Source organism: Wyeomyia smithii, chromosome 1, assembly GCF_029784165.1.
Source record: "Wyeomyia smithii strain HCP4-BCI-WySm-NY-G18 chromosome 1, ASM2978416v1, whole genome shotgun sequence".
NCBI lineage: Eukaryota > Metazoa > Arthropoda > Insecta > Diptera > Culicidae > Wyeomyia > Wyeomyia smithii.
In genome coordinates this window covers 19,361,242-19,384,185 of record NC_073694.1, presented here as the reverse complement: position 1 = coordinate 19,384,185, position 22,944 = coordinate 19,361,242, and the positions used below count along the sequence as shown (strand labels likewise).

The 22,944-nt window shown below is 40.8% G+C and overlaps 2 protein-coding genes across 4 annotated transcripts in view; one reads left to right on the top strand and one right to left on the bottom strand.

Moving 5' to 3' along the window:
* Window positions 1-466: 466 nt before the first annotated feature.
* Window positions 467-1,671, top strand: LOC129718978 (EP300-interacting inhibitor of differentiation 3). Its single transcript, XM_055670268.1, has 2 exons — window positions 467-904; window positions 962-1,671. The coding sequence occupies exons 1-2, from the start codon at window positions 587-589 to the stop codon at window positions 1,559-1,561; spliced, it is 918 nt and encodes a 305-aa protein (XP_055526243.1). The 5' UTR covers window positions 467-586; the 3' UTR covers window positions 1,562-1,671.
* A 56-nt stretch (window positions 1,672-1,727) lies between these two features.
* The window catches only part of LOC129718977 (lysophosphatidylcholine acyltransferase), a 49,739-nt gene continuing 28,522 nt past the window's right edge, over window positions 1,728-22,944 (bottom strand). The window contains exons 3-9 of one of the 3 annotated variants that reach the window (XM_055670266.1): window positions 10,946-11,151; window positions 10,449-10,716; window positions 10,123-10,386; window positions 9,911-10,064; window positions 2,745-2,849; window positions 2,538-2,673; window positions 1,728-2,474 (exon numbers count right to left, since the gene is read on the bottom strand). In XM_055670266.1, the coding sequence (XP_055526241.1) occupies window positions 2,386-2,474; window positions 2,538-2,673; window positions 2,745-2,849; window positions 9,911-10,064; window positions 10,123-10,386; window positions 10,449-10,716; window positions 10,946-11,151 (1,222 nt within the window). In that variant the 3' untranslated portion in view covers window positions 1,728-2,385. Of the gene's footprint in view, window positions 2,475-2,537; window positions 2,674-2,744; window positions 2,850-8,860; window positions 9,857-9,910; window positions 10,065-10,122; window positions 10,387-10,448; window positions 10,717-10,945; window positions 11,152-22,656; window positions 22,875-22,944 lie in introns of those variants that run through there. The other 2 variants (XM_055670264.1, XM_055670267.1) reach the window with 2 other exon arrangements.

The following is a 22,944-nucleotide window of genomic DNA, read 5'->3' as shown; positions in this document are numbered from 1 at the left end:
GGCAACTAATTGCATTCGCCGTTTTCACAAATAAGGACGGTAATAATGACAGAAAGCAACAACAAGCTGATTACTGATCGGTCGGCAGTGGTTTATATTACTAAACGTTTTACCGAGCGCTCAGCTGTTGAAAAGTCAGTGAAAAAAAAACGAATTCAGTGATTAAATGTAAGTGTGTTCTTTTGCGCTTGCGCACACTAGGGAAAAATGCAACTGCTTGCGAAAAGTGTATGTTTATTTATTCATTCTGGGATTAATAATCTCATTTAACGCATTAGTGAAATTATCTTAATTTTACTCACAATTAACAGATCATAATTTTTCAGCCGTATAAAAAGCATAAAATTCAAGACTATTTTCGCCAAAGCTGTCATACGTTTGCATTTCGCCCTTCCCAAATGTTACTCCCTTTGATCCCTTTTGAAATGACTGTCTAGTTTAAACATTTGTAAGGTTTCCTTAGCGCGAAGCTCCACTCGCTTGTTTTGATTTGTTTACGAATTTTGGCAAAACATTGTTATCAAACGGAGTTTGTTTCTACCTTTGAAAAAACAATTTTTCAGTGAAACATTGCCTTAAATAAGCAATGGAAACCGAAGAAGTTCAAACCAAAATGATGCGCTCGCTGCGCAAGCAAAAGTACAAACAGCTGCTGGAGGAAGGTGCCGAACTGGGGCTACGAGCAGAAACGGCCGACCCGGTGGAAACGTTTCAGGCCGTGACGAACATTCTCGAGGCCAGCAATGCGCTGCAGAGCGAGGGTCGCGTCAAAGATCGGGCCGAAAATGCCACCGAGGTGCTGATGGATGCCCAGGTTCTCAAGATGAGTCACGATGTGGTTCACGCGGCAATGCAGAAAATGGGCAACTCTGAGTTTTCGGACGATGAACTAGTGGCGGTTATCGTAAGTTGGGAAAACCTTTCGAGTTCTAGATTATCAATTCCGTTTTGTCGTTTTTAGCTTTCCAAATTTGACTCAGAACAGGAATCAGAGAATTGGAGTAAAATCACGCGCGAAGCAGCGTCCGTTTTCCGCATCAGTAAGCACAGCCAATCGCTTTACGGTACCTTCGAGCCGGACCCTGTCGTCACCGAAAAGGTCGTCAAACAACGCGCCCAACGGCAAAAGGCCGACTTCGGCCAGGCTAAAAAGCCGGAAACAGTGGCCAAATTGCAAAAGAAGGAAAAAAGTGGTCAAAAGCTGAATCTAATTTTCAATCAAATCGTACGGATATACGAGCAACAGCGGGCACCGATTCCGTACTTCAAACTGATTCTCGATCCAGATGATTTTATGAACACGGTGGATAATGCTTTCCAGATTTCGTTTCTGATACGAGACGGCCGGGTTGCGCTGGAGGGAAAGGATTACCAGGATCCCGTGGTAAGGCCAACCACGCAGAAGGAAAACGAGCAAGCGCCACAGATGGAAACGACCCAGGCCATACTGGGGTTGAATCCACGCAAATGGAGAGACATGATAGAGCGGTACGACATGACGGAACCCATGCTTGTACTGAACCGAGATGAACTGGACGCTACACAGCAATCACAAGCGTAATTATTGGGAGAATAGGTTAAACTTATTTTAGTTTTGTTTTACCTTGTAGTTAGAACTTACGGAGCCACTAATATTTTTAATAAAATAAATGTTATTTCGAAACTTTTAAAGCATTCATTCACTGCGATTTTCTTTCTCCCCGCTCAGGGGAATAAAACAAAACAACTCAGTTGATATGCTTTCTTAGAAGTTCTTTCATTTGCGAGTGTGTATCCGTTCTTTTTGGGTCACCGCCCAAAAGTTTTTGTTTTTGCTCAACACGGACTGATTGTAAAATAAATACTATGCACACGCCACATTCAGGTTTAGCTCTGCTGGTCACATTTCCTACACGCACAATACAACATATTCGGATTTTAATTTATCTTTTTACGAAGTAAAAATTTTATGAACCATTCGAAACAGTGTGTTGAAAAAAATATTTTTTTGTATGCACACCTATGATAACAGTTTGTTCGAATGGTTAAACTTAAAAAAAAACATGAATAGAGATTCATTCAGTCCTTGGTACTTAGCTCATAGTATCTACACATATATACTAGCAACGCGAAGCGGCGCCAAAATGATTCTATACACATCTCGGGGATACCTTGGGTGTCACCACAAAGTGTGGCTCGCGAACTCATACATGTAGGTATAACGTAATAAATAATAAATATAGTTACGCTGGTTTCTCCTAGGGTAGGGAACAGTCTGGGTCCGAAGGTTTGCTCGAATGGGACACACACACACATTGATATAGTTCTGTTTCTTTGAAAGGATCACCAGCACGTGGTGGTGACCTGGATGGTGGAACAACGATAAGTACACGCAGCTTTGCCGGCTTAGGTGAGCCTCAAATTGTTTGGGTCGTTATTTCTTTTCAATTTCTTACTGATTGCTGGGAATTTTTCCAGCGCTTTGGTAAGTTGATCTGAAATTAATGACAAACTTAGGTAAAAAGACTTACAAAACATTAGAGAGTTCAAATTGTTACCAAAGGAAATTTCGCCTAAATTTCCACTGTCCGCCGCCATGAAGATGGAATCGGCTTCCGCTGGGGTTATCTTTACTAGGTACTTGAGTGCATCGTAACACGACTGTCGGGTTACCTTGCCGTGTTTGCCAAATAACTGAAAGTTGTGAGAGAAAAAAGCCCGATGAATCACTGCATTGGAAGGCAGGAGGTTACTAGAAACTCTACCTGGAACAACACTCGTACAAAGTTTGATTTCGGTGTGTAGAGAGTAACCAGGAATAGTGACATCAGTAGGTACTCCCTGAAGTCGATCACATCCATGCGGTTGGGCTGTAAGGAAATTGAGAGTTGGATGAATTGACATGTCTTTTTTATATTCCGTGATCAAACTAAACAAAACTGTATCCAAAGGCTTCTTATTCTTCATGATTCTGATTACTTAGCTCTGTGTTCCTTCATTAAGCACGGTCTACCAAGTTCTGAAATCAGGATCAGTTAATTGACCTTTTCTGAAATCCTACAGAATTCAAATTCTGCGCTTAGCCTACCTTAACCTAGAGGATAACTGACTGCACATATTAATAATGTCTACTCCGTGATAGATCAGAATCAGTAAAACTGAACTGGGGCTGGGAGTGACATTCTCATTGTACATGTTTGGTTGATTGTTAGGTTTGTCCCATTGCATTAAGAGAAACAATTTGCAATGCTGATTATTTTTTAAATTTGAGTAAATTCAATTTAAAAACAAGACAAGAGCTATAACAACAGCAGTTTAGACCGACAAACAGTAAGAATGCTGCTGGGGCCCCGAACAAGTGTGTGCGATTTATTTCCCTAGAGCACACAATTGTTAAACTTTTTGATTTGAAACCGATTTAAGCCGATTAAAAAGAATGCTATTCGGGCTCAGGGTGTGCGGTATATTCCAGTGATGTGCAACATGTTATACTACACAATTCAAACTCGGTTTAAGCCAGTATGTCATAGGAAGGCTGCTGGGTCACTCACAAATGTGTAAGGTTTATTTGAAAGATATACAAAAGATATTATATTTTCATCTTTAAAATCGATTAAACCAACAAATGAGGTGAGTCTAGTAAATATCGAAACTGTAATGAATCCTTCGATTTGTAACCGGTTCAAACCAACAGTAAAAATGCTGTTGGAGCCAGGCACGCGTGTGCGTGGTTTGTATTAGAAAAGATTCTAATTTCTATATATTTGCGTTGGTTGTTCTGGGAGTGACCAAGGCAGCCTGTATTCAAAAATATGTCTCTTGGAAGATTCCTAATGAAAAATTCTGAAGATAGAGGTGTCGTACGCTATATTTTTTAAACAAAATGTGAATGTTCCCTACTACGGGTTTCTCTGGGGACTTCCGGAAGAAACATAGCCATTTCTCAATGAGCTCTTGCCCGATGCCTTCTCTTGATTAACCATTCGCTTCAGGAATGGTTCTCCCATTTATGCCCATGATGCAAATAATCATTTTTATCAGCCAACCCATTACCAAATTAGCAGATTTTCCGTACGTATTGGAACTCAAGAATATCTCCTATACCTGGTGACAAGGCCACATTTCTGGTCAGAAAATTAGAGTATATAGCAACATCTGACAGTTGTCCTAATGCATCGATAGTTAAAAGGAACTTAGTCTAACAATTTTCTGTTCAAAAATATGCGTGGATTCACCAAACTGAAAAGTTGTTCAACATTTGCGAAAATTCTAACCATGTAACCGTAGCTGGTGCGGTGGAATGTATTTAAGGCCCGAATACACACACGGCGTGACAACGACTTCCTAATGAAAATTGTGTCTTCTAGCATCTACCACCTTCCTTTCGTCTACACGGAAGGCGCAATCACGCCGTCTTGAGATTCGTCGCGTGCACACCTTCTTGTCGTCAGGGCTTTAAAATAATGTTTATTTATATTTGTTGGAGAAAAAAAAATAGAACAACATACTTCTCGGTCAAAGCTCGAATCACTGGTAGGCGAAAAATGATACAACACGGCGTTGCGAGCGCCTTCGCCAATAGAAGGCGATAAGAAAAAATCGCCGTTTGGAAGATCTCAGCATGCGTTGTGATGTGCAAAAATTAATTGTGGATAGTAATTTCAGGGAGTCTGTTTGGCTCCTAGATCCCGATTTTTCTCCAACGTGATTTTCATGATGCGGGCTTGTAATGTTCTATTCAAGAAAAAGTGATGAAAAAAAAATTTTCGACTTTTCACAACCGAATCAATTGTTTCTATTAGCTTTTCAGCTTAAAAAAAATTATTGAAAATTTGTGTTTTTGAACACAATTGCGAGAAACGCTCCACTCCGTACGGAATGGAAAGGAAGGGCTGCCCGGCAATTTTTGTTGTACCCAACATTCCCAGCTAGCAACGGACAAAAAACAGAATAGGGGAAGGGGTGATAAAATGGACACCCTAAGCCATTTCCCAATTCCCTCCACAGTTTAAAACTACAACTATGAGCCGATAGCGCACATTAACTGAGCCACTAACGGTTGATACAAAAAATAAGAAGATGTACTCAAATATAGTATTTTTCGTAGTTTTCATGAGCATTTTCGAAAGCAGTTTTTCGGGGGTAAAATGGACACGTGTGGGTAAAATGAAGATAGGGAGGTGGTCATATGAACACCTTGGCCGTGAACATTAATTATCCCTTTACAGATAGTAAAATGTTGTTTCATAGCACGTGACACACTTAAGCATTCACCAACAGTTCAATTTTCACCGTTTGTCGTAGAATTAATAACAATATATGACCTTATCCGCAAGAAACTGAGAAATGGCGGAAGCTTTTTTACATCATCGGTCCGAGTTTACCTTTGCGTTTTTCTGATATAAACACGAAGCATCTAGATTTTCCAATGGAAATTAACACAATTTTTTCACCATCACCATGGGCTGTCCATTTTACCCGCACATACATATCACTGAAAATACCTCAATATATCAAAAAAAACCATTTGAACTATTACTAATCTTTGATGATTTCTGCTGGTTAGTAGTCTGAGTACAGATATTTGCAGAAAAATCGTTATGAAATACTGTTTTACACTAAAAAAAACCTTATTTTTTGTAGGTTAAAAATACCATCACCACCACGTATGAACACGTGTTTTTTGTTTTTGTTTATTATTTTGACTGTTTGACTGTTTCATGTCGCATACTTTGTCTCAAATAGCTTCTAGTGCTTCCAAGATAAGGTGCCAAAGAAGTTTGTACTATTTTCCAACGTAATAGTCGAGATTTAAACGGGTGTCCATTTTACCACCCCTGTTCATTTTACCCACAATTCCCCTATGTTTATCTTATCTCAGTTATGCGTAAAAAAAAATTCTCATGTTCTGTTCGATAAATCACCTGGTCCAATTTTTGGATGAAACCAAGTTGTATAGTAGCTTTAGAAACGATTGTTGTGCGTTGTCTTTCAAAAGTCAATCTCTGGTCCAGAATAACGCCAAAATCGCTTACGTGTTCGACTTTGTTTAGCACCATCCCGTCAATGGCGTACATAAAAATTATCGGTGATTGAATCCGGTGAGACACATTTTGCTGTTCTCAGTGTCAAGGCATTGAGATTACACCACGTCACAAAGCAGTCCAGTAGGGACTGTAAACGGTAACAATCTTCGATACTACGCATTGTCGAATAAATTTTCAAATCATCGGCATAAGCAAGTCTGCAACCAATTCCTAAAGCACTGGCGTTGTTAGAAAAAAATATGAAAAGTAGTGGTCCAAGATTACTGCCTTGTAGTACACCAGATTTGTTTGTAAAGGAAGTGGAGACAGTTCCAGTAATAGTTGTTCACTACAATTACCTCCGTCATATGTCTGTTGGGGATTACCCACTCAAGGACTATGCTTCCTGTATCTAGCAGACAGATTGGTCTATCACCTAGTGATTTCCCGGCCTTCGGCAGTAACACGACGATTGCTTTGCACCTCTGGTCTTGACCGTTACAATCCTGTAGGCGTCACCCCACGGGTTCGTATTGGCACTATCGCATAGTATATCGAAACAAGCTCATTTACCGGCTTTATTGCGCTTTTAAGCTTTATCTTAACGGATTTGAATGCTGCCCGGCGCTTCGATCTTTGCGTTGCATCCTCCGTTCGCACAAAAGCACGCACTGCAGAGGTCGGTTATCGCGTCGGTCGGCCAGTACGCCGTCACACGCCCGCGATTGGCAGACCGAATACACCGGCATCAAAATGCGATGATTCCAGTTTCGAATCATTGGAGTATTAGCCCTACCGACTGGTGGGACTGGGGAGCTTCAAAGCCGCAATGTTACAGAGTCCGCTCTGACAAACGGGTGGTCGTGGGTTCGAATCTTAGTAGAATCAGGGTCGTTCGATGTCAACGGACTTTTAAACATGGATTTATTCTCAGGCTCCCCATTAGCCCTCCTTCATGATGAATTCTACAAAACTTCGACTAATACCTCTTGCCAAAATTAAATCCTTCTCACAATAAAACTGGTCAGAGGACCATTCAATTGAAACCTCTCCAGGGAATTGTAATTGGCTATAATGTTGGCCGGAGGCAACGAGACTCGAAATAGTAAGCCTAAAATGGAAGGGCATACACACAAGCACGAAATCTAATATTCATATCACTTACTTTCAATAGTGATATTGCTAATAATAGAAGTGCGGAATACGCCACTCTGGTTAGTGTGGTGATTTCCCGTATTCGACAGCCCAAGCGTTGAAGTCGTCCGCCACTCGCCAACGGTATAAGGCCCGTTAATTCCACGGTTACACGATCAAACATCTAGGCAAACCTTTCTGTAAATCAACGCGGGAACATGCCTGTCATCCATATGGCCGGGGGCGGGGGGGGCCTCCGATAGATGACAATGTCCGATAAAGACTATGTAGCTGCTTGGTATAGCAGCTGCTATGCTGTGTAGCAGTGCATTAGGTTTAAGAGTCAGAAGAGTCATCGTAGATAGCGTTTCCATCTCGGCTTGGACCGCCGCTACAAGCAGGTTACCGCAACTCTTTGTTGTCAAGGGTAGCTTTAGAAGTACCTGCCCTGCTACTACCTTTGACCGCATCCGTTGGCGTTGGTTGAAACTGCTGGATGCTGGGTGTGGTGTAGAAGCGTATTCCGACTCAGATCCTCAACTCTGCGACCAGTTGCCATAATTGGAACCTTGATGGTATCGGTCCCAATGGGCGGGTTATTGCATATGGGTGATCGGAGTAGCCCTACTCACTCCGTCAGAGCTGCCTACGGGTACCGTGGATTTTACAGGGTCGACTTGTGGCATTTTACTCCGGCCTTTAGTTTCTAAGTCTAAAATTTGGATCAATACTGAAGACTGGATTCTAATGGGTTCAGTATTGTTGATTGTGTGTGTGTGTTTTTTTTTTCAATTCTGGGTTGTGGTTTGAAATTTGCGTTAGCTTCTACAGAGAATGTTGGGGCAGGCCAGAACATCGTCAAATAGTCCTACACCAGCTGTCGTGTCGTTCTTTGAGCCATCAGTGAAAAGCGTCGTGCATTGTTGTGTTGGAACCGGTTTGATAGAAAATCGTTTACCATGGGACAAATGAATAAGCAGGATCGCCAGCTTTTGTTCTATTTTTTTGGCCCAAACAATAAAGATACTGCATTCCTCTCAAGAGTACTAAGTCTGGCACGAGGGCATATCGTCTGGCTCGAGAGACAAGCGTATCAAGTTTTTCGCTTAACTGTTCTCGTGCTCTTCCAATCAATGGCATATTATTGTTTCAAATATCTTTCTCTAGTAACTAGGCAATCTCCCGGATGGTCTCGAGGTACGATGCTGGCCTAACAAGCTAGTCGTCTTAGGTTCGAGTCTCGGCTCGGGAGAGACTGTTAGTGTCAGTAGGATCGTAGCGCTAACCCCGCAATTGTCCTGTACACTTAACAGTCGGCTGCGAAGTCTGTGTATGTATAAATAAACAAAAGGTCAAGTTCCGAATCGGAATGTAGCACCAAGGCTTTGCTAGTAACTAGGCAAATACCATTAAGAAGTCTGCATGTAACGATAGCAGATCCAATTTTTAACAAAGAGACACGGTTTAAGTATTCCTAATAACAGATCCCACCTCTTTTCGCATGTTGGTCTCGAGACTTAGAATACAAGATAAAATTGTTTGAACTCCAGATGCAAGATAAATTGTGATTTGGGCACTGTATTGCTACTTTTGAGCTTTTTCACGTTCTAGACTTATTTTAACCTTTAAAATGACATTGCCAAACTTCATTGATTTTTTACCATTTTTCAAGATTTGTTCTTTTTCGTCTTTTTATAGTATTTAATCAAACGTTTGTAACATTTGTGGAATCATATTTTTCATCTATTTCAATTTCATTCATTTATCAGACTGTCAACATTCGAAAACTTTACAAAATTTAGCACTTTTTTTTTTTCAAATAACATTTACATTGTTAATGTTACAAACTTTTTTCACCGTTTTTAAACGCTTTCAATCTTTTTCGATTGTTTTTCAACTTTTCTTGAAGCTATTTTATTTGTAAGACGTTTGGAAAATTTTTATCTTTTCACAATTTTTGACATTTCAAACATTTTCAAACTTTTTTTGTCATTCCTCTCATTTTTCGACAATTCGTGCCTTCGTCAACTTTCTCATGAACTTTTGTTCCTCGACATAGTTATGTTCAACTTCTCCTACAACAAACGTGTTTTTTTTTAGGGATTCTTACAGGCACGGAAAAAACAGTAGCCTCCTCGTGAAGAAATCCTCCGGCGTTATCACTATATTTTTTGGCGATCACCCAATCTGAGAATCTTGGGTTTACCTTGATAAGCCTGGAAACCTTCCAGTACAGCTGTCGATTGTTTATGCCACTACGACGATTACTTAGATCCTTCCTGATCACTGTCATCCGTCCTCGGAAACGTTTGAGCACATCATACACAGTTGTTCTGGCGAATTTCAGTGTTTTTTTGTGATTCTCAGATCGCAACTGATTATGTTTCCGGATTCTGGATGAAGCAAGTTTCATTCTGGTTGTTGGCATCTGTACTTCGTTTTCTGGATAATGAAATCCAATGATCGAATGTAGATCTAATATATAGATTCCTAATTGATGATCCGAATTTTGGTTTCTGGATTCTACTTTCTTTTATACTAAGATCCTGGTGTCGAACTCCATGTCAAAAATTGTTGATTTAGAATTAAAAATATCGGTCATTAATTTTCTAACTCCTGCATTTTTCACTAGGAATCCATGTTATGTAGAGTTCAATATACTGATATTGATATTTGAATTCAAGACCCTTACATCGTGTTTAGATTAGATTAGCGCACTAAAACGACGCACTCATAGAATGACAATCAGTGCGTCAAGTTTAATCACTTACCCGCACAAATATTCGGAAGAGCTTCTCCGTCGACTCCTCGTTGGCAGGAACATTCAGCCGCCGGGCGAATTCCTCCAACGTCAGGTAACTGTTTTCATCCGTAAATTTGGCTTCATCTGCTACTATCTGCTCCTCAATGTTGAGCTTATTTAACCTACAAACAAACCGTTATCAGTTCAATATACCGTAAATAAAAAACAAAAGTATTCCACCCTAGCGTCTTCCGCAACTTATCGATGTCCGCAGTGAATGCGGCATATGGCATGTTGATATTCTTGACGAATGTCATCAGTTTACAATCGTCGAAGGTGTAGTCTGAGATCGGAATGCCCAGCTCGCGGGCCATCAGATTGCGCACGTTTTTTGCGTACAGCTTTGGATCACGCTTCTCCTCCTCGCTCGGGTAGTAAACCGGCAGAAATTCAATCTCGCAGAACGTGTGAAACTGCGTCAGCGTACGCCATAGCAGCTGCAAACTGTCACAATCATAGTTTTGTGTTAACATCATCGTCGATTTATTAAGCAATCAAAAACTTACGCATCCGGTCCCTCCCAAGTCCAGGTCACGGTGTCCACTTTATTCGGGTAGCGCACCAGCACCGGCTGTATCGGAACACCCGGATAGAACGCACCCGGTTTGAACTGAATCAGCGAGGTCCGGTTGGTGCACGTACCCTCCGGGAAGATCAATATCTGCGGCCAATTTTCCTTCGAGTTGGCCCGCTCGATGATTTCCTTGATCGTAGTTTGACGCGAGTTCGGATCCTCCCGGCACACGTAGATTGGCTGGGCATAATCAATCAGTTCTGGGACGTTCATGGGAAAAATCAAAAAAAAAAGTATTAGTAAATTGTTAATAGACCATCGGTAAGAAAATAGAAACAAAAGTCTAGCGGGCAATTTTAGCAGAGATACGTTATCAAAAAATTTACTAGCAAAATGGATTTTATTTTGTAATTTCAAAAAAAATGTTCGCGGTTTACTCGATTCCTACTGACGCTGCTAACTGGGGAGGGGAAGGGCGGCCACACTTACTTCCGAGATTCGCATCAGCGTTTCGTACCAACGGACTGGTCAGCCCGGTTAGATAGATGATGACCGCGTCCATGAAGGAACTGTGCGGGGAAACCACCAGGATCGGGGCTTCCCTTCGGTGGGCCTTCCGTCCGCGGGTCGAGATTCCGAGGCCGGCAAAGGAATACATTGCGATCGCACACTGACTTAGCAGCCATTTCATTCGTCTACAGTTTGTTCGTGTTTGTTGGTCCAGGTCCGGCCAATCCGGCAGTTTTTTGACAGTCGGGTCCAGGGAATTTTGCGTGCGTGGTGTATATTGTGTTCATAAGTTTTGTGTGTTTGTGTGCAGATGAGTTATTTCAGTTGGGTTATGGTTTTTGTCAGATGAAGAAAGCGCGCCGATTGAAAAATAAGAAAGATGAAAAGAACAAGAATAGAGATATTGATTGGATGAAAATAACAGAAATGGTTTTTCAAGTGGTTTAATTTTGAGAAAACAACAAAAAAAACACATGTGTGAAGATCAAAGCAGATAAAGCTAACTGTTGAAATACAGAACAGAGAGTATAACATAACGCGCACCAGAAAAAAAAAGAAGAAACAAAGTAAGCAAACGCACACAGAAACCGAGCGGCAGGCGACGTGACGCGGGTGAATTTTATGTACACAAGTGGTATCACACGGAAATAATGATGATCCAATTTAGGGTGGAAAACAAAATATCAATGCGAATGAAACAAAAACAAGCTTCAACAACGTCAAAGCCTAGTAGAGTGATGTTACAACTGAGCGTGAATCGGGGACACAAAAATGCATGAGAAATGTAATTCAACTTAAAGCTGGCTGTTGTCGTCAAGGGGAAAACCAATCGGAAGATATCTCCGTAATTGTGTCTGTCAGAATTGTGGGGTTTACAATTCGTTCTTTGTCCGTTTCAAGTTGTTTTTGTATTCACGGTAAACAATTTCTTCCACCCATCCTACATTGCATTGGATAAAAGAACAGAGTACAAACGGTAATGACCTAAGTACTATACCATGGGTTTCTGCAGATACTAAAACTAAATTATTGTTATTGATCTTTTTGCTGATTCTATTACATAATAATAAATCAGTATAGTTAGGTCACACACTCTTCCACATTTCGCTCTGTTTTAAGATAATTGACGAAGTTTAAAAAGGTTGTCTTGTTCAAACGTCGTTCAATTGTCGTAATGTAATCTGGCATTCCCCTTCCTCTTTTCGCGAGGCGACTACAAGTCTGATTTTGAGCAAAAATAAATCTCTTTTACTCATCAAACTTGATGATTTCGATTCTTTTAATAAGAACGCTCAAAAACTGCGAACTATGATTAGCGGTGCTGAATTAAAATTGGCTGCCTTGGAAATCATGCGAACAAGTTTCCTCAATTCACTGAAAACATTATCTAAATATTAACATGTTCTGGATATATTTAGTTCGATGACTAGTTTACCAGTTTACCAAAACCATCTAAGAGTAAAATTACGGGCTCCCCGTGGAGGTGAGATTTTTTGTTGCGTAACGCTTATCGCACCTCTCTCCCCTATGTAACAATTCGAAACGTCCGAGGGCACCCCATCTCTCCTATGAGCATTACGTAATTTATGAGTGCTGCCTAATAAATTTTGTGAAATTACGCCATACTTTCCTTATTATTTTTTGAGAAAAATTGCAGAACCATCAGACGATTCGACGAAGAATATACACTAGTCTTCATAAAACTTTAATAATAACTAGCTGTCCCAGCAAACTTTGTTCCACCCATTTTTTTCTTCATTTAAATGATTTCAAAAACTCTAAATTGAATTTACCTACATCCAAAGATTTACCTTCCGATTTGTTCATAGTCTCTAAATGCATAACGAATCGGACATTGGATATTATCGAACTCAAAAAAAAAATAGTTTGAAATAATTGATTTTATTGGAATGAAAATCTCCTTGCCTTTCAGCTTTTGTACATCACCTCGATTCTAAAAATACCCATTTTGGATGACATTCGGACATCTCTAGATGATTTCAAGGAAAGGAAGTCGTCAACTTCGATTTCGAAATGGCACGTGGAATCAATTCTCGTCTCTGGCCATCGGTCTGATACCGGAAATAACCATACGGGTGGTATTCACTCATTTTTTGGCTGTTTTCCAGCAACCGGAAGTCACCGGTCTAGAATTCAAAAGAGTGTCGGAGGTATCTGTGCATCATCATGATTACAGAAATACCATATTTGGTCACTTTCGGCTGTTTTCCAGTTATACCCATATTGGGTGATATTCGGCCATTTTTGACTGTTTTTCAGAAACCGGAAGTCGCTATTTTGGATTTCAAAAAAGCATGTGGAGTTTATTTCTGGCCTATGAGCGTCATTTTGGTTCCGATAATAACTATTTTGGGCTGTAATCGGTCTTTTTGGGCTGTTTTCCAGAAACCGGAAGTCGCCGTCTTAGAATTCAAAACGGTGTCTGAGGTCGATATTTGACTATCGTCACAATCACGGGATTCGGTCACTCCCGGCTGTTTTTCAGAAACAGGAAGGCGTAATCTTAAATTTCAAAATGGTACGTGGAGTCGATTCCAGGCCTCTGAGCGTTATCCTGGTTCCGGAAACACCCATATTGGGTGACATTCGGTCATTTTGGGCTGGTTCCCTGAAACCGGAAGTCGCCATCTTAGAATTCAAAATAATAACTGAAGTTGATTTTTGGCTTCTATGCATCATCACAATTGGTCACTTTCGGCTGTTTTCCAGCCCCTTCTTCTTCTTTCAAAATAGGGAGAAGTGTCAAACCTTAATAGAAACATTTTTCACTGCCAAAAACCTTCACATGCAAAATTTGGTTCCATTTGCACGATAAGTTCTCGAGTTTTGCAGAAATTTGTGTTTCATATGTATGGTGCACCTTCCTTTTTGAATAGAAGAGAGGGGTGTCGGATCATCCTGAAGGTGTTTTTTGCACCCGAAAATCTTCCATATAAAGGAGAGGTATTGAAATTACCATGAAATTTTTTTTTGCCCCAAAAAATCTTCACTTGCCAAATTTGGTACCATTTGCTTGATTAACTCTGAAGTCACGCAACAATTCGTGTTTCATTACTAGAAGCTCTTTTTTTCCAGCGGAGGGAGGGGTGTCCAACCATCTTTGAAACACTTCTCACGCCCAAAAACCTCCACATGCCAAATTTAGTTCTATTTACTTGATTAGTTCATGAGTTGTGCAGAAGTTTGTGTTTCATTTGTATGGGGGCTCCCCTTCTAGAAAAGGGTTAACCCTTCCCCCCTCCTCCAAAAAAGGATTATTCAAATATTTGTGTTTTCAGGTTAAACTACCATAGAAAAATTGTTTGCTTTTTAATACATTAACGTACCAAGTTTGTTTTCATTTGCTTGATTAGTTCTCGAGTTATGCAAAAAATTATGTTTCATTTGTGGTGCCCTCCCTTCCAGAGAAAGGAGGGGTCTCAAACTATCATAAAAACCTTCCCCGCCCCCAAAAACCCCTACATACAAATTTTCATGTCAATCGCTTCAGTAATTTTCAAATTTATAAGGATCAGACAGACAGAACTCCATTTTTATATGTTTAGATTTATCAGCCTTGCATATTTGAAAATTTTATCAACATTCTCGAATTGCACTTATTTTGAAATGTTTAATTTAATTTCTTGAAACGTGTCAAATTGGCGCGAACACGTCTTGGTAGGGTGACATGCATGCTATAGGAAATTTTACTACGAACTTAAAAACTCCCCAAAACTTGTAATATGATTAACACATTTTTTTTGGAAGTAAACTAGCAAAAATTTACACCAAAATTCCACCAATCACGAGATCGCTATTTAAGAATGAATCAGCGCAAAGAGTTCACAATGATTCTTTCTCCATTTTGTTTCATTTCTTGAATGAAATTAAACAGCAGAATATGGAAGAAATAGAATGCAACTGCCGTCTACAATAACAACAACAACATCGGTCCTTTTCAGAATCAAAACACATATCACAGAAGAATTTAATTAACAAAATCATACAGCTTTGAGTTCGAAATGCTATTGTAAAGTCGAACCGTCCTTCCTTAATCTTTTAAATAAAACGAAGCTAGAATTTATCACAATGGATGACTATCGCTTTTGCGCAAAGTCCCTTCCGGAGGACTCTGCCAGGATATGTGATATTTGAGCCACGCGACGGCACAAAAAAACTCGTGTATCCTGTATGTACGGTCTAATGTTTTACATGAGAACTTACTGTTAGCCCTAGAGTGTATTCCGCGAGGGACAATTTCCCCGCGCGAAATCACTGACAATCCTTATTACTCTAATGGCCTTTCCTGGGTTTTCTCTATTTTCGATCATTACTTCGTGAGTTTAATCCCCTTTAGTCTAATTCTACCGAGAGCGGTGAGTCGTGCGCTCGCCACTCTGTCTTGTTTACACACATTTGCCAGTAACTCACCCTCGCGGTGCGGCGACGAGTTACCGGCCCATCAAGTATCGAACCGCGGGCTCTTGTTTTAAATAATTGTGCTTACGGGTGGCGGTTTTCGTCCCCCAAGCCAAGCGGAAGACTTGGCTTCAATTGTAAGCAAGCTTCGACCTACTTCCATGCACAGCTGCCAACGTAGAAAGAATGCGGTAGGAAACCGGATTCTTTTCGGGTTCTAAGTATGTCACCTAATGTGACCGAGCCCTGTAGGCTTTCACAGGACGCGTGGGTGCCGTTACATTGGAAGCACCCATCACCACTTTCATCTACAAGAACACTTGGTTCAACCAACTAGCTCGCTGCGCGCCTCCACGTCTTGTACCGGCTGGGTTCGAGAAGAACACTATTTTTGCGGGATTGCAGTCCGGCATTCTTATAACATGTCCCGCCCATTGTACCCTTCCAGCTTTAGCGATATTCTAAATACTGGGCTCGCCCAAGTTGCGCTAGCTCGTTGTTTTTCTTCGCCTCCATACGTCATCCTCACTCACATACTCCGCCGAAATGGTCCTAAGCACACGTCGTTCGAGAAGTTCGGTTAGTGCTTGCATTGCGTTGACCATGTCTCGTGCCCGTAGAAGACTACCGGTCTTATGAGCGTCTTGTACATGGTGCACTTGGTACGAGGGCGAAGTTTGCCAGACCGCAACGTCTTTCAAACAAATTCGTCAACCACTTCGAGCCCATTTCCGTCGATCACTACGCTACTGCTTATGCGAGCCCTGACGCACTCGATTCCCCCTGGTAGCAGATACTTCGTCTTTGACGTTTTACCTTCAATCCATTTTTTTCTGCTTCACTTTTCAGCTTGGTGTACTGTTCAGCAACCGTCTGGAACGTTCTTCCGACAACGTCCACGTCGTCAGTTAAGCAGATGAACTGGCTGGCCTAATTCGGGAATCGTGCCCCGCATGTTAAAGGCCGCATGTTTCATAACATTTTCAAGCACAATATTGAACAGGAACCAGGAAAGAACGTCGCCTTGTCGAAGTCCCTTGCGTGTTTCAAACGGGCTTGATACCGCACCCGAAATCTTCAAACAGCACTAAACGGCATACATCGTGGCCCTAATCAGTCTTGTTAGTTTCGCAGGGAAGCCATTTTCGTCCATAACATTTTATAGCTCTACACGGTCGATAGGGTCGTGAGCGGCTTTGAAATCGATGAATAGGTGGTGTGTGGGGACTTGATATTCACGATACTTTTGTAGAATCTGCCGCAGCGTAGAGATTTGGTCCGTTGTCGATCGTCCATAAGAAAAAACGGCTTGATAACTTCCCACGAACCTTTGTGCTAGCGGCGAGAGAAGAATGATCTGGGAGAGCACTTTGTAGGCGGCGCACAGTGCGTTGAATGTAGGGTAAGACGGGACAAAAATTAAAACTACACGATTTTGTCGATAAAACATGTTGATGTAACAAGGAAAGTTGTTCGTTACCTTCAGAGCTACTAAATGCATAAAAGTCTTATGTGATACACTAAATTACAAAACTGTCCCAAACGCCAACGCACTCATCCTATACCAGAAACCGTTAATCTCTTTGTAAAAGTTGTACATTGTAACGAAAACTGCGGTTTCTATGTTTTACAACAAAAAAAAAGATTTTTTTAGGTATTCTTTTACGTATGATTTTTATTATTTTTTGTATATTCAATTACCAGAGTAGCAAACAATTTTAAATTCTTCATGATGCATATTATATTATCAAGTCAAGTTTTGGGTCATCTTTAGACGAATTGGAATAGTTGTTCGAAACGGTAGTAGCAAATACTAATTCTTTCGGGAGATTATTTTCAACGAGCTCTGCAACTTGCCGTTTTTTAATTCTAGTTGAGCAGCTTTCAAGAAGCTTCTGAGGACGCTCACGAGAAGAAATATGGTTGTATTCATAATTATTATTCTCACCGAATCTAGGAAGAGCAAGCGGTGACTCCAACAAAATTTCATGCTTTTTCATAAAATACTTTTTTATTCTATTGCATTTCTCCCATTTCGACTTCAATTTCGGACAATATACAGCAGAAAACTTGTGCAAATTTTCATAAACATGCTCAACTGTGTCTTCTGGTAGAGACAATATCGAAATACACAGGATGTACTTTTGCTTACATTGCAGTTAAACCACTTCTCAAAAATCTGCCGGTTCACGAGCGATCGGCATTGACATACGAAAAATAAAAAATCTCGCAAAGTTGCAAGAAGTTGCAGCTAATTTTTATATATTTTGTAGAGGACACTTCAAGCAAACTTTTGATGTATGTTTTAGAGAGGAACTCGGTGGAACTTTTTTTAAAACGCTAACGAAAGTTTGAGTTCGCGTTTTTTTAAGGAATAATACCTCCACCAACTCATGATACCGATTAATCATACACGCAATCGAAACCAAGTCTCTCTATCAATGAAATATATTGCACTAACCTTGATTGTTATTTTCCATTTTGTGTTATTGGAATACACGAAGTAATTGAGTTTTACCAACGTTTAGAAAACGCGCGACAATTTAGCACGAAATGTGAAACTAATGATTGCTCTGGACGCTAACGCTTGCTATGCTTGTATTAGTATTTGTGATGCTTACCAAAGCTCACCAATACTTGTTCACAACCCAAGGGATATCTGTGAACACTTGGTACTTGGTGCATCCAAATAAAAGAGAATGAAAAAAGATTTTTGTCTATGGCTCAACGCACTGTGCGGCGTTGAGAATTGTGATCGCTCGGCAGTTCTCACATTCAAATTTGTCGCCCCTCTTGTATATTGGTTATATTACCATAATACCCTCCTTCCACATCACCGGTAGCTTTCCTGTATCACTGATCCATGTTTCCTTGATAGTCATCAGCTGATGCAGACAGGAAGCCAATCTATCCGGGCCCAGCTTGACAAGCTCCGCTGCGATACCATCGTTCCCAGCTGATTTGTTGTTCTTGAGCTGCTTAACTTAACTTCACTTATAATGGGGCGGTATGTGTCTCTCTTCCGCTGTGCTGACGAAGTTGTTCCTTCTACCGTCGTGGTCCAATGCCTCTGCGCCATCCAAGTATTTATTGCGGTACTGCTGCTACCTGTCGATCACTTCACGTTCCCCGGACGAACACATACGATTCGCATAGATTCTCTAGGGTCTTCACATTGTATTCGTGAGCGTCCTTGAAAAGGATTCCCGGAAAAATAATCCTCAGAAATGCCCTGTATATGGCTCTAGGATTCTTGAATAAGAATCCTTAGTGGGAATCCACCGGATCGTGTTTGCGATTCCTGTCACGATTCCGTCACCGAGTTTAAGGTATCCTGGGGATTCTTACTCAGGATTCTCTGCGTGTTAGTAAGGGTCGTCCATCAAGATTCTTCCATCTTCATCCCGACACATTGCAGTTCGCGGCACAAAGCCTGCGCAGGGTGCTTTTGTTTTCTTGTAGAATATACGTGTTTCTTGAGAACAACACAGAAGGTCCATTTCCTCACATTCCAGCTCTTCCAGGCGGCGCTTCTTGTCCCGAATAAGTCTTCGTTTCTGTTTGTATCGACTCTCGTTGTGATGGGTCCTGTGCTGCAGCATCAATGCCGCGCCTCATTTTTCTCGTCTAGAATCCTTTGACACTCCTCATCGAACAGACCGTCGATTCCTCTCAACGAATCTAACAGCACCTTCCGCTGCGTTGTTAATGGCTGCCTTTACAGTACTTCAACAGTCTTCGATAAGCTCTCCCATATCCAGCAACGCTGCCTCAAGGCTTTGCGCGTACTCAGTAGCAACTCGGAGGAGTTTGAGTCGCGGATTACGGTAGCGGATGTTGTTGATAACCAAAAGCCGTTGGCACATTTTGACCATACTTCCTAGGTGACGGTTGTGCACCTTTATGTTGCTAACGTTGAAGAAACGGCCTCTGAACCTCAACTTGCAAATTCTACTGTTGATTGGCACCACCTTCTGTATTTTTCCCATCACAATGGAAACTGTGCCCAGCTCGTGTGTACAGATTGTACTGATTGTTTTAACGGTTGGCTTGTAAGAGCTGCACTAACCCTCCGTCTCGCCGAAGGACCATCGTGACAGTACTGATTAGAGTCCCACGCTGGCTGCCCCTAACATGGAGAACAGACGCTGTTTTGAGCCGCCTCATCTAGATGAACAATCGCTCTCGTTGACGAGGCATTCCTTCTTACGCCGAAATATGGTTGTCGCGCCAATGATCGCGTCGCCCCTTTTCACTTAGCTATTGTCAGATGACAACATTAACCAGTATTCACCAACCAGTTGTATTCATGCTTCAGTTGGCAGTCTATTGTGATCGTATGACTCGTGGAGGTGTGAGATAGAAATTTGTGAGGAACTAAACTCACCGTTAGAATGAATTAAGTTCGTCAAATTGCCTTTTCCGACCTCTGTGCATTGACACCCGATTGCACGTATTCGTAACACGAGATAGGTGGGTGCCTAGCGTAGTTGGTAACGTATCTGCGGCCCGGGTTCGAAAAATCTCTGGAAATACGCCTTCCATCGCATGAGAAAGTGGAATCGTTGGCGCCGGTCCGTTAATTAACGGGTCGTAAGTTAGGGTCCTGGGTGGAGTCACCTCCCTGGGCGTCGGTGATTGGTCTCCTACGAAACTGGGAAAATGACAGAACTTGCAAAAAAGGTGGGATCTCTTACAACATTGATCTAAAAGAAACAACTTGAACCTGAAGCGAGCTCTCATTCTTAATTGGCCGCTACTCTCTTAATTCATTTTCCGTTGCAAGTTGTTTTCCGCCACGTGAATATTCATTAGTTTATGTAAATTTTCTCAAGTTCAACCAGGTTTTGTGCTTACTCAACTAAATATTTTTTTGTAACAGGCTATTCTGAAGCCGACGAAATATTTAAATGACCGATCATTAGAAATTAATGTTGCTAACGAAAAACGACAGACTAGAGTGTAAATTTTGGGTTTTTTTGTTGTAGGGTACGTGCTTCCACTATTGTTTATATCAATTATAGTACCTCCTGAAAAAGGCCCGAACCAAAGGTCGAAACGTCAGGTTAAACGTAATTTAGTCGTTTTGATTCCTCAAGACCAAGAAAATCAACTCAACCACCCCATTTTGATTTATTTCACTGGTTGCAATTGAAAAATTAATGCTAATTTTTATAACAAAAGTTTGTAAACTTCACCTCTCGATTGATACATTAGTGTTCAAGATCTGTTTAGTGAAAGTAACCATGCATGCATGAACAACCGACACATGGTATGTGCGATACTACACTATACCAGGGAGGGAGACACGAATACTACACTCAAAATTTATCAAATAGCGTTTGATCTTTCTAATGTAACCGGTACATGACGCGAACGAAGTTTTCACTGACATCAGGAATGCTAAATGTACAAATTTGTCCATAAAACTTACATTTTTCGAGTCTGGGTGCAGTGTAACCAGTGAGGTAGATTTTTCCGGGTTTCGAGCAGTACCGAATTTACAGAAAAACATGTGGTATCGCATTATTTTATGAAACGAAAATCAACATTCGAGCGTGATGAAGTGTACAGTATGAAATTGTTACCGAACGACGTGTTTTTTTAAACCCAAGTAACCTAAGTAAAAGCAACGTAGGGAGTATTCCGGAAAGAGAATACTTGCAGATATTGCTCACACGTTTCAACAACGGAAATGCCTTTAAGAAAACCAGCAAACTTTTAAAATGGGCAGCAAGCAACAAAGAACGGAATATTATATTTTTTCTTCACGTGCATGGATTTTATCACAATGAATATATTTCGCATAAGGCGACGGTCACGAAAAATGCAATTCTTCTTCGAAAAAAATCACTGATGACGTTGCGCCGGTGCCAAACATTGTTTGAGACTAACTGGATATTGAAGATTATTGACAGACCAAGACAAGAATGAACCATAGAGCAGTAAATATAATATTTTTCAGTTATTTGAACTGTTTTGAGTATAAATGGATAAATAATAGCCTATTATTATTATAAATAGGGTTCAGGCAAAGCGTCAAATTTCAAAATAGGAGTATCAAAATTCCTAAATTAAAAAAATAAGAAAATCATATCAATATATAATTAATAGTGCGAAAGTATACATTTGGAATTAGTCTGACACAAATTCCAAATGTATACTTTCAAAATACTTGAAGATTTTCAAAAAACGGGACAGTTTTTGATTAAGAAGTTGGTTGCATGGTTGAGTTTTGGATTCTTTTTTTAGATTGTGAATAAGGTTTCACTAATCAAGATGGTGATTTTTGATCGAGTGAAAAATCCAAAAAGAGCTCAATCAAATGTTGACATTTTCGATTGGAAGGACTCTAATTTTTTTTCTGATTGTGATATGTTAAAAGTTAGCATTCTCAAATCTAATCATCTTTTCTAAGCTTTCCCGTTCGCAGTTATGCAAGGGAGCGATTTAGATCCCTCAACAATCACACTTTTAAAAAGAGAGTAAATTAGAACATTTACAGATAATTGATTTCCTATGTTATAACAAAATAGGAATGTTTGCTACTAAATATGTTTCTTCAGTGGATTCAGGGCATTTTTGTGTATCACAAAGAAAGCACTTAGTAAAAAATAATGTGTCACGCAATGCATCACACACTTGGTAGAATTATACTTGAACTAAAACGCACAAGTATGAATCAAGGTGACTAACAACAAAAAAAAAGAATGCTAGCCGATGTATTTCCTTATGGCAACCATCATCACCAGGTGCGTGAGGATATTGAGGACGTTGGAAAGTTGCGTGATAGGTTTCCTGTTTTCCCTAGGGCGGCTAAGTGCAACCCTGATTTCTGTTTTTTTTTTTTCGTAAGCGGTATGTGCTGATTTCAGTTAGAAGGCTTTAGTCCACCGATGTCACGTTTTTGTTAGTGCTTGAGTGAGCGTTTTTTGCCTACTGCACTGCATTCACTATTGTTTTTTGTTTTGTTTCTCCGAACCAAAATGGTTTGCAGTAGACAATTGAAGCCAACGTTCGTGTACATACAACCTACTAAAATAACGACACTAATGTTAAGCAAATTATGAACGATTATTATATTTTAGGTGCTGATGGTGCATTATACAGCCAAACTGTTCGAAGTCAACAAATTGCGTCGATAAACGAAAAATATCTATCCGCGTTGTCTGTTTTCGATAGTGTGTTTGCTAAAATTGCCCGTTAAAAATTATGCCCGGTAAGAGACGAGGAAAACCCCTCTGCCCCCCCCGCTTTTTGGTCAAACCTACTTCCGAAGAACGGCAGCGAAGCTGTCTCGTACTTGGCCACCACGGCCGACGGCCCGAACAGGATTACACAGATCGAATCGTAGAAGGCGGTGTGGGGCGCCACGCAGATCACCGGGGCCTCCTTCGGGGAGGCTCGTTCGCCCTTGGTCCGGATAAGGTTGAACGAGCCAAACACGAACAGCAGTCGCATCACCTGTGCGGTTACGACGCGTAACTGTCTAGAATGAAGGGGAGGGAAGGTGATTTTTAGCACTATAGTGAAACACTATCGAGCGGCAGGAACATCAG

What these genes read in the sequence shown, in the direction of transcription:
- LOC129718978 (XM_055670268.1), top strand. Translation starts at nt 587, where the DNA reads ATGGAAACCGAAGAAGTTCAAACCAAAATGATGCGCTCGCTGCGCAAG. An exon ending in ATGAACTAGTGGCGGTTATC is followed by an intron (nt 905 to 961) that starts GTAAGTTGGGAA and finishes TGTCGTTTTTAG; the next exon opens with CTTTCCAAATTTGACTCAGA.